The sequence below is a fragment of the Carassius auratus genome, unplaced genomic scaffold (assembly GCF_003368295.1).
Source record: "Carassius auratus strain Wakin unplaced genomic scaffold, ASM336829v1 scaf_tig00026882, whole genome shotgun sequence".
Taxonomy (NCBI): Eukaryota; Metazoa; Chordata; class Actinopteri; order Cypriniformes; family Cyprinidae; genus Carassius; species Carassius auratus.
The window spans coordinates 8,549-20,759 of NW_020525553.1; the positions used below are offsets into that span (position 1 = coordinate 8,549).

The window sequence follows — 12,211 nt, forward strand, 5'->3', positions numbered from 1 at the left end:
TCAAGTTGAACAGACTGCCTGTTTGACGGGCCTTCACTGTTTTAGGCCTAGCACTATAAAAATAAGATAACTTGACTTTTGCTGTTGGAGCAAATGGTAGCACAAAATAGTTTTTGCTCCTTCATTCACAAAGTTCACCTTATTGCAGTTTACTCCTGAGCACTTTGCATACAATTTGTTTGTGATTATTCACTTTGAGCATGCACATTGAGATTTCAATTTGTCCTCCTTGAAGCCAGTGTTTTTTGCTGATTGGATGACCACATGATCTATTTTAGAGATCAGAAACGATTATAATAAACTGCTTCCCTATTCTTGAAATAAGTTTTTTGCATTATTCACAAAGCTTAAAAAGCAAGCTGGCTTACATGTTAAGCTGGACTCATTTGAGGTTTATATAATAGAAACCGAAAGAGTTGAAAGCAGGCGATGAATCCATTCGTAGTTCAGAAATAATGGGTGGAAAAAGATAGATACGTAAAATACATGTTAATGAAGATGATGGCGTGAAATAGGTTACAAAACTGATCCTAGGAAAGAGCAGTTTGGAGGCGCCCATTTCAGTAAATCACAACCAGATGTTCCCACATATTAAAACAAAAACATTGCTGTTTGGTCAGGATATAGCCTACTGTATCAGAATTATAACGTCACATCTCATAGGAAAATGTATTAAGCCGACAGAATGATTTGGTAAAGATCTAACACAATTTTAGTCAAGACTCAAATGTGCTGCATTTTTTGAGCTTCAAAGCAACATGAGAATGTTGAAACGGCCAGTTAATGCCTAACCATGAACAAAGTCTACAAGCAGAAAATACCATAATTAAATGAATTGGCATAATCACACCAAGTGACAGGGTCGTAAAGATGAGAAAGAGAAAGCATTCTGCACAGTGTTCTGGCTGCTGAAGACCGTCGTACTACTGCAAGTAAGTTTTAAAACGTCCTTGATTACAGTTAGTGGTATGTGAATGAATAGTTAATTATTATTATTATTATTTGTAAATAATGTATTACAGGTTTTTTTTTTTAATCCCTCTTTTTTTATTGATGATGCGATATTGAACGTATTCTTACGAGGATACTCCACAGTTAGGTAAGAATGTGGTGAATGTTGCTTTAATGTTTTTCAATTTGTGTTAAAAGAGAATGTTATAAATCAGCTGTGATTAAATAGAATATTTCAGTTCACTTCGCTCAATAGCCTACATTTATATATTCAGCCATTTTGGGAGCCATTGTAATGAATAAAATAAATTGTGACGTAATGATCCAGAGCTAAAAAAAAATTTAATTTGTTACATAAAAGTGAATGCAAAATATAGAAAACTGCACAGAAAGTTCAGTTCCCCCTCTGTAATATGTCCAATGCCGTTTACAGCTGTATATTATGAAGAATTGTCTGAAATACATCTTAACCTGACACTGTTTGGTTGGTCGCCGTGATTTTAGATCAACATAACTGCCCAAAAATATAGACTTAACCCAATCCCCTACCCCTAAACATATCCTTACCCATAATTATACCCATATACCTGATTAACAAGAGTGTAGAAGCACCTAACCCTGATGACTGTAAGTCTAAAACATATATTTACTCAAAAGTTGTCCCTCAATTCTGATTGGTTGATAGGAATGTTGATCCAGGAACATGTTGTACTTGGTGAAATCACGTTCACCCTGTTTTGTTAGACTAAATGAAATGTAATATTAACGTTAAGGTTAGTTTCAGAGCCCGGGTTTCTTTTTTTACAGCTTGTTAGTTGCCAACTCAACATTTGTCATTTTTTTCACTTCATGTCCAGGTTGTGCTGAGCAGCTGAATGTCTTCAACACAAAGATAACAGTGCTGTTTTTCACCGGCAGTTTATCTGCAGTATGTCAGAGGAGCGAGGAAAGGACTCTTTATCTGAGATGAGTGTCTCAGAGGAACAGAGGTAAGACTGAGTCTGTTTTTAATGAATCATTTTAAACACTACTTAAGTTTTAGTATTGCAGATATTTTACTCTACAGCCAAGTGTTTATCATAAAAGTTCAGAGAGATGGGTGAATAATGGGATAAAATCATGTGTTCCTTTATAACGGTCTATTAAATTCAAACACTTCTCTAGAGTCTAGAGTCCAGTAAAGATGTTGTTTGCACCTCAGTTACTACTTTCATTTCTCTGAAACGAAAAGGCATTAGTCATGTCACAGTTATGCGGACAGTGACAACAGTCGGTTAGCTGAGGTATTTTAACATTGGGGATCTGCCAGGTCTCACAACGTTGTTCCTGTTTGTGTTGCTCTAACTCAGAAGAGTAGATCATATTTGTGTTCAAACTGAAAAAAATATGTGTCTCTATTGAATGCGTGTTGCTTTGGATTAAAGTGTCTGCCAAATGATAATGACATTTCCAGGACAGTTTGGTGGTGGTAATGTAAAAAAAAGAAAATGAAAGAAAAAGAAATTCCAGTCAAACTCATAGCGCCAAGAATATTACGTTACTGATATCATGTCAAAAAAATAATAAAATTAAATAAAAAAACACTTAATATAAGTACCTCCTGCCATATTTTTTTTTCTTTCTCTTTCCTCTTTGTGTCATTAGGGAAAGATCAGACTTTGAGGTTCCCTGCTCTGAGTCTGTAAAGAGTGATCAGGTGAAAGGTGATGTACCACTTTTCAATGAAGAAACTATCAAAAGGTATTTCACATATTTTTTTATTGTCAGACACACATAGACTGTGTTTGGAAGTATTTATTTTTTAATTTATCATAAAACGTTAGAGTTTTAGTAAAAATATATGTATTTTAAACTTATATATATATTTTTTAATTGTACTTACTGTAATTAATCTGAATGAAGCCTCTTCAAATGAGACTGAGAAAACTTCTTTGTGTTATTATTAGTGAAAAATTGGGCCTTCATGTGTCCTTCAGTGATGAAACACCATCACAAGCTAAAAGGTATTTTATATGCTTTACATACACTATTTACATTCCTTCACTGTTGTGTCTGTGATTGAACTTGACTGATTAAACAGAAAACCAAACACAACACATTCATCTGTTCAATAGTCATGAGAATAGCAATGCTCTTAATATGAGACTGAAGAAGCTCTAATAATATTGTCTCTTGTCAGTGAAAGATCAGGTTCACCTGTGCCCAGTTCTGTGTCTATGAGGAGTGACCGTTCAAAAGGTGACGGACCGAACTTCATTGAGAAAACTCCATCATCATCTAAAAGGTATTTTATGTTTTTCTTAATGCTGATCATGCATAAACTGTATGATGTATTTCAATGTTTTTTTTTTATTTTTATAAATAGTTTGTAGTCAACAATGAGTCACAGTTGGTTTGTCAAATCTTTTCCAAATGTTTGGTTCACCACAATTTAACTTGCCACTAAGAAAATATTTTATTTAATTAAAAATAATATATAATTTAAAAAAAATCTGTAATAAGACCGTAATAATTTTCTTAAATTTTTGCTCTTGTGTTGTTAGTAAAATATCAGACTCACGTGTATCATTTAGCGAGAAAACACCATCATGAACCAGAAGAAATTTAACACGCTTTGTTACATTCAGTGTTTCATGTCTTTTTTAATGTTTATTAATACACTGTCTGTTATATACTGTATGTTAAAGCCAGAAACAATTTTCTAATGAAGACAAAGTAAACTGAAACCATTAATGTTTTCACTGTGTTGTATGTGATAGAACTTGAATGAATAATACAATGTACAGCTATACTGCATTTAATTACCATTTGCAACTCATCTTCAAATGAGACTGAAATAACCCCTGTATTTCTTGATTTTTTTTTTCTTTGTGTAATTAGAGTAAGATCAGGCTCACATGTGTCCAGCTCTGTGTCTGTGAAAAGTGACCGGTCAAAAGGAGACGGACCAAATTTTCCTGAGGAAACACCATTTAAAAATAGGTATTTCATGTGTGTTTTTCGAAGCGTTTTACAGTGATCTCTAACATGGTTACTTCAAATGAAACAATAAATCAACATCTAAACCTAAGTTCATTCTCAATAAGATCTTCTGTAGACGTCAGAGTGGTGTGTTAAGACTGCTCTCCTCTGCTCGGAAGAATGTCGGGACCGCTCCGATCTCAAATCGGGGATATCCAACATGTTGGATTTATTTGGCCCGATTTCTTCTCGTGTGTCGTGTCCCCGAGGACAAACAATCACGCAGCCTGTGGACTGTGGCGTGTAGCCAATCAGAAAGCGAGGTGACGAGGCGGTGAGGAAGTACCGGGAAACTACATCAAAACAGCCGGCGTATATAACATAACAAATATATCAATACAAATAAAGTCGATGGGCATAACTACATCCACAACTGCAGTCCACCAGAGTACATGGAAACGAATATATGAACGTTTATTTCAATGGTTATTAATCTGTGTAACAACATTTATATGAGATAAAACAACAACTTATCTCCATATTATGATATAGCAAGTATAGTCCATGCTCGCGTTGTCTCCACCTCTTTGATCATTGCCTTTTCTTGTTTTTCTTATGATTTTTTTTTTCGTTAAAAACACAGCACAAACTATGGCCACTGCATCCTCTTCGTCCGCCATGATTGTTTACTCTGAAGTCACGTTTGATCTGGAGGGATTTTGCGAGATTTCCCGTCTGACCTGGGAATGATCGGGAGTCAAATCGGTTCATGTGTGATGTGTTGATATTGCCATGTGGCTGCACACTACACACTGAATGACCAAAACTGTTAGACCCGTGATTTTTTATCGATGTGTGTGGGGTCTCTCAGGTTTGGAAAATCGGCTGACAATTTTAAAATCGTCCCGTGTGAACCAGGCCTTAATTACTTAATTGCAATGTATATTTTCTTTCAGTGAACTCAACTGAATTAAGTTCAGAGTACTTATAACTGATAGTTTTTTTCAACTTAAATGGTTTAAGGCAATCGTTTTCCTCAAACAATTTGAGTAAACCTATTTGTCAGGTTTTTAAGGATATCTGTTTACTCACATTGTAATACCTGACAGGTAACTTAACTCAAACCGTTTGTTATGTGAGTGCTTGGCTAGCTGGAAGAATCTCCTGTAATAGTGTTTTTCTTTTTATTCTTTGTGTCATTAGTGTAAGATCAGGCTCACTTGTGTCCAGTTCTGTGTCTGTGAAGAGTGACCGGTCAAAAGGTGATGGACCGAACTTCAGTGAGAAAAAAACATCACCTTCAAAAAGGTGTTTCTTGTGTTTTACATTATGGTGATGTTAACTAATTCAGTGTGATGCATGTGATGGACCTTGACTAAATACAAGAATAAATCAGAGAGTACAATGTCTGCTTTATTCTTTATTGAATCCAATCTGGAGCTTTATTACAGTAATACAGTTACACAGGCAACCACAAGGAGGAACAAATTAGATCTTGCAACCACTTATCCATTTTATCTAATTATCGAATCTATCTAATTTGCAACATTAGACTGAAGAATCTCCAGTAATAGTGTTTTATTTCCTGTCTGTTCTTTGTGTCATTAGTGTAAGATCAGGTTCACATGTGTCCAGTTCTGTGTCTGTGAAGAGTGACCGGTCAAAGGGTGATGTACCGAACTTCAGTGAGAAAACACCATGTAACAAGAGGTATATCATCTCTTCCTCCAACCATCTTACAGTGATCCATTGTTTATTTATTACTAAATGAAATCTGTCATCATGCATAACATACTGTGGAGAATTATATTGACTTATATAATTGTGTTATTTAAGATTTGCTAAAATATTTGTCATTTGTATTTTGCATTATAGTCATTTTCTTTTTTTTCTCACTGTGGTGCATATAACAGAACTTGATTAAATACAAAAATGAATCACAGAACATAATGTATTGCAAACTGTTTAATCTTTAATGAACATATTCGTTTAGTTACACAGGTAGCCACTAGGGCTCATACATTCACCATGGAAGTACAGAACAGTTCGTTTGCAACACAAGACCTCTTTACCTATTTTTATTTTACTTTTTTTATTCATTAGTGAAAGATCTGAATCACATGTGTCCAGCTCTGTGTCTATGAAGAGTGACCATTCAAAGGGAGATAGACCAAACTTCAGTGAGATAACACCATCACCTTCCAAAAGGTGTTTCACGTGTTCTGTTTTTTTATCATAAAACTGTATTTCCCATCAACTACTTTTCTGTGCTTATAAAGTACTGTAGGTAGCAGTGAGCAGTTGGTTTGGCAATGGTTTGATCATATGATATTAACAGCTGTGAATCTGTTATTTTTTATGTGATTTTCTTCTTTTTTTGTGTTTGGTTTAGTAACAAAGGACAAAAGTCCACAGTAAATATTGGTGCAGAAATTACACGGTGGGATGCTCTGAAAGCACAGAAGGGATTGAAGAGTGATGTGGAACTGGCAACTTTTCTTCTCAACAGGTGAAAACACAATATACCACAGTTTTTTTTTTATTTTATTTTTTTTATTACAATAAATTACTAAATAAATGCATCTACTTTGCCAAAGTCAAAAAAGTAACATAGGTTTTGAATGTAATGTGCTTTTTGAAGCAAATTGATTATGTTCAGTGATCCATATAACAATGAAAATATGAAAAACAATAACAATTTTTTAAGGTTAAATTCAGCACCAAATAAGATCATACATTTGAATCATCAGGTTCATGAGGAATTCATATGCAACTGTATTAAAGTCTGTTATTACAACCAAGAGGACAGTGCCTACACATAACTCTGATCTTTCTAGTAACTGAGCCAATTGTATGGATTTTTTTTTTTTAATCCACCTTTATTTTACTACCAGGGTTCAGTTTGAGAAATCAGACACAAACTACAAGAATTACCGCAACCGCAAGAATTTCAGAGAAAATCTCCTCTGGATCTTCAAGGCAAGTAGAATTTCATAAATACCACAATGAATAAATGAATGAATGATCTAACATACTAATAAGTTATTGTACAAATTCCATTTATTTTTAATTTAAATACTTTTTAAAACTTTACTCAATATAAATATTTTTTCTCCTCACTGATGTTCTAACAATCCCTCATTTAAATCTCAACTCAAAAATAAAATAGAAGACATGTTTCAGCTGTGTGACAAATTAATTTCAAGCACATTAACCAAGATACCAAAAATCATGTTGATTATTGAATTTGATTCATACAAGATTTTTTTGGTATCTCTGTTTGTTTGTTTGCATTCACCAACACTTTACCTTGCTAATAGTTTATTCTGTCAGTGCTGGGAAACTTCATGAGTGCATTGCTTGCCTGTCATATGTACTACACTGTAAAAAATTTCTTGTTGTTTTTACAAAAACTTTTTGGCAGCTGTGGTTGCCAGAATAATTTTGTAAAAATACAGAAAACTGTAAACACATTTACGTCAAAAACTGTTAATTTTACAATATAAAGCTGTAATTTACAAACAAGAAAATGTGAATATAAACCAGTAAATTCAACAACACACAAAATTAAATCTGTTTTGTACCTTGAAAATACTGACAACCACCATAATAATAAAGATGGTACTGTATAAGAGAAAGCCACATGAAGTATCAAAGCTCATCACAAGTAGCTTCACCACAAGCAGAAGTATATATTAACATATAGAAGGTGCACATTTATGGAAACACAAAACACCATCATGGTAACACACGTGATACTTAAATAATGCAAAAAACTTTCATTAAGCAACAGAAGATGTAACATAAAGCTCAAATGTACATAACTGATAACGAGAACTATTTAAAAACATGATTATTTAAACAAAATACTTTCAAATGTGGAGTGTCACGCAGGGAATTCTGGGAATATCAGTTTACAGTTTTAGACTGTAAATTATACATTGATTTGTTCTTTTTTTACTTCTAAAAGCTGTATAATTAACAGAATTTTACTGTAAATTTACATTAAATGCTTTGTTAGATCTTTTACAGTTTTTCCCTGTATATAGTAAGGGAACTTACTGTTAACCTATTATCAGTTTTTTTCCGTAGCGTTTTTACAAAATTTTACAGTTAAAATTACACTTATTTTTTACAGTGTACACATACATTGTTTATATTTTAATATGTTTTAAATCTATTTGTTTTCAGGATCTTGAGAAAAAAATAATTGCATTTCTGAAGAATGAGCTGGGAAAGTTAAAAAAAATATTAAATAGAGAGAATACACAGTACTTTGTGCAGGACTTTATAGAGGAGATGCGTGATATCAAAGAAGCAGCTCTTGATATCACACTTTACTTCCTGAGAGATATGAAGCAATGTGAGGCTGCAGATGCTCTACAAGGTGAGCGGTTCATAGGCATAACAATTTTTCATTGTCACTAATATATAAAATATAAAATCTTGATGCATATCTTTTTTTTTTTTCTTGTTTGTGTGTTAGATGAGCTGGTCCTCATTCATCAGCGACCACTAAAATCAAACCTGAAGAAGAAGCACCAATCTGTATCTGAAGGAATTGCAAAGCATGGTGACTCCAAGATTCTGAAGAACATCTACACAGATCTCTGTATGACTCTGAGTGTTAGTAAACAAGTTAATACCCAAAATGAAGTAGGACAAGTTCAGGCTGCTGATAGACGACATGAATCACGAGAGATTCCAGTTGAATGCAAAAATTTGTTTGAAGCACCTGAACAAGACAAGGAGATCAGAACTGTACTGACAAAAGGAGTTGCTGGCATCGGAAAATCAATCTCTGTGCAAAAGTTTATTGTGGATTGGGCTGACGGTAAAGAAAATCAGGATATTACTTTCATATTTCCTCTTGCATTTAGAGAAATGAACTTAAAGGAGAAAGAGACACAAAGCTTGACAAGTCTTATACATCAGTTTTTCCCAGAGATAAAAGGACTAAACCTTGCAAGAAATGATAAATTTAAATTACTCTTCATCCTTGATGGTTTGGATGAATGTCGTCTTCCTCTGAACTTTGAGGGTAATGAAACATGTCGTGATGTAACATCACAAGTCTCTCTGGATGTTCTCCTCACAAACCTGATCAAGGGAAATCTGCTTCCTTCTGCTCTCATCTGGATCACCACCAGACCAGCAGCTGCCATTAAAATTCCTCCCGAATGTGTTGACCGTGTAACAGAAGTACAAGGATTCAATGATGCACAAAAGGAGGAGTACTTCAGAAAAAGATTCACAAATGTGGATCTGGCCAATGAAATTATTAATAATGTTAAACAATCAAAGAGTCTTTTTGTCATGTGCTACATCCCAGTCTTCTGCTGGATTACAGCCACTGTTCTCCAGAACATTTTAGAGGAGAATAGAAATAATGATGTGAGAAATCAGGCTGATGAAGACTTCAAAACACTGCAGAAATCAAATACTGAAGACACTCCCAAGACTCTGACACAAATGTACACACACTTTCTCCGCTTTCAGATGCTGCAGAGCAGACGAAAGTATGATGGAGAATACACACCAAATGTTTCCTGGGATAAAGATGCCATCCTTTCACTGGGGAAACTGGCATTTCATCAGCTGCAGAGAAACAATCTGCTCTTTTATGACACAGATCTGGAAGAATGTGGTATTGACGTCTCTGAAGCATCTGTGTATTCAGGCATGTGTACCCAGATCTTTAAGGAGGAAAAAGGGATCATTCTTGGTACCACTTTCTGCTTTGTTCACTTGAGCATTCAAGAGTTTATTGCAGCCCTTTATGCACATCTGTTTCTAGACATCTGCAAGAAAAGTGTGTTTAATCAACATGAATCTACAGAACAAGAAGACAAAAATGAAACCATGATTGATTTGCTCCAGACTGCAGTGAACAAGGCACTTGAGAGTGAAACTGGACACCTGGATCTTTTCCTTCGCTTTCTTCTTGGTCTGTCACTCCAGACCAATCGTCCATTCTTACGAGGTCTGTTGACACTGCAAGACAACAATGACGAGAACTACAAGGAAATAGTTGAGTACATCAAGCAGAAATTAGAAGATAAGAAGATGTCTCCAGAGAGATCCATCAATCTGTTCTACTGTCTGAATGAACTGAATGATCAAACTCTGGTGGAAAAGATTCAGACTCAACTTAGAGAAGGAAGTCTCTCATCTTCTGATCTTTCTCCTGCTCAGTGGTCTGCTGTGGCCTTTGTGTTGTTGACATCAGAGGAAGAGATGGAGGAGTTTGAGCTTCAGAAGTTCAAGCAATCAGATGAGTGTCTCTTTAGGCTACTGGAAGTTGTGAAAATCTCCAAAAGAGCTGTGTAAGTACTATAAGTCATGTTTTTTGCATCTGGAAAAAACATCACTAGAGTTCTTAATCATTCATTTAAATTGGGTGTTACAATATTTTTAAACAGTACTCAGAATACATTGTATTATGCTTTTTCCTTCTTTCTTTTAGGCTAAATGATTGTAACTTAACAGATGAGAGCTGTACAAATTTGGCTAAAGCTCTTGGATCAGATAACAATCTGATAGAGATGAATATGACCAAAAATAATCTACAGGATTCGGGAGTAAAGCAGCTCTGCATTGGATTGGAGAATATTATGTGTAAATTGGAGATACTGAAGTAAGTTGTGAGAACAGACAAATGCCATTATTTTTTCTAGATTAGGGCTGTCATGATATTAGATTTTTCATATCAAAGTTATTGTGGCTATAAGAATTCACAATATCCTATCCTAGAAACCTTGGGGGAAAAGATATCAGTCATATTATTTTTGTTCTTATTCACCCAATGAACATAAGGACTCTGGCTTATTCTGTCTTCTTTGAAGCTCCTATGAATTAACAAGAGAGAAAATACTGTCAAGTTCAACAGAATGATGAATAAATATTAATGGCAACACTTTACAATAAGATGCCATTTGTTAACATGAATGTATTAACTAACATGAATGAATAATGAACAATACATTTATTACACAATTTAATAATCTTTGTTCATGTTAATATTAATAGTCTTTCATTGTTTATGTTAGTAAACAGTCCATTCATGTTTACAAACACAACTACGCATAATTAAATGCTGAAATTAACATGAAGTAAGATAAATATATGCTTTGGAAATATTGTTCATTATTATTTATGTTATTTATATATGTTAACTAGTGTAATTAACTAATGAACCTTATTGAATAATATTGAAGAATAACCACAGATGAGGCATTAAGTGCATCGCACTGCAAACCAACTTAAAATTTTACAGTTTAATGTTGCAATGTAGTCGTTCAGTTTTTCATGATAAAAAAAAAAAAAAAAATATCATTAATTGTTAGATTCATCTTCTGAATTCCTTTGGAGACAAACAGTTGTTGAAGGTCCAGCCAAAACCTTTATAGACGGTTTCATCGGGCGCACGCGCCTGGACCTAAGTTAACTTCCGGTCTGTGTTATATCGGTCAGGCTGCGGTGCCATCTACAAACGCAGTTAAAGCCAAGGTGATTAGTAAACTGAAGTTGGGCTCAGGTGGTTGTGCTGCGGGATGTGTTTCCCATACATTTATTTATTTTTGGAGACTCGCCACAATTTTGAAACTGATCGATTTTCAAAAAGGCTTCGTTAAATAAACAAGAGTAACATAACATTACGTAACGTACTGCACGTTTAATAATAATAATTCCTTACATTTATGTTTAAATATCAAAACGAGGCACAGTTGTTTTTATATCGCTGTATTTCTGAAGTAGCCTAGGACTTGCATGTTATATGCGTGATAAAGCCGCGTGTGAGCGTACCAGCTCTGCTTTGTTTACAGCTGTTACTGGGGAAACCTCTATTTCTCGCGCTTTATGTCTATGCTTTAAAACATCTCCTGCGGGCAAAGAATGAATTTGCATTTTCATTAAGTCCGCCTGATCCACGCAGCAAACATATTTTGTTTGTTATCAAAAAATATCTACTCTAGAGGGACTTGACTGTTGTTATTGATTCTATTTGGAGTCTACCGGAAGTTAAGTTAGGTCCACAAAAGCGCTCACGTGCATTAACGTTTGTTTATGTTGATGCCGTTGAAACAGTCTATACAACTTCACACAAACAGAAAAGATGATCCAAATCTTCAGGTTCATTTTCACAGAAATTAGAGTTTCCTATCGAGACACTACTCGCTGCAGACTGTAGCACAGTGACATTATGTTTACGGCACATGTGCAAAGTGACGTAAGGTATGTCCATAACATGCATGTGCATTAACATGGTGACAGCGCATGCGTGTGTAATTTGCATTGT

General features: G+C 34.6%; 1 protein-coding gene across 1 annotated transcript in view; it reads left to right on the top strand.

The window, feature by feature from the left end:
- Window positions 1–1,899: 1,899 nt before the first annotated feature.
- LOC113078857 (NACHT, LRR and PYD domains-containing protein 12-like) overlaps window positions 1,900–12,211 on the top strand; it is a 115,360-nt gene continuing 105,048 nt past the window's right edge. The window contains exons 1-11 of the mRNA XM_026251165.1: window positions 1,900–1,940; window positions 2,898–2,954; window positions 3,131–3,235; window positions 3,832–3,933; window positions 5,116–5,220; window positions 5,521–5,622; window positions 6,305–6,421; window positions 6,807–6,891; window positions 8,104–8,299; window positions 8,399–10,238; window positions 10,379–10,549. Coding sequence (XP_026106950.1) covers window positions 1,918–1,940; window positions 2,898–2,954; window positions 3,131–3,235; window positions 3,832–3,933; window positions 5,116–5,220; window positions 5,521–5,622; window positions 6,305–6,421; window positions 6,807–6,891; window positions 8,104–8,299; window positions 8,399–10,238; window positions 10,379–10,549 — 2,903 coding nt within the window. The 5' untranslated portion in view covers window positions 1,900–1,917. The remainder of the gene's footprint in view (window positions 1,941–2,897; window positions 2,955–3,130; window positions 3,236–3,831; window positions 3,934–5,115; window positions 5,221–5,520; window positions 5,623–6,304; window positions 6,422–6,806; window positions 6,892–8,103; window positions 8,300–8,398; window positions 10,239–10,378; window positions 10,550–12,211) is intronic.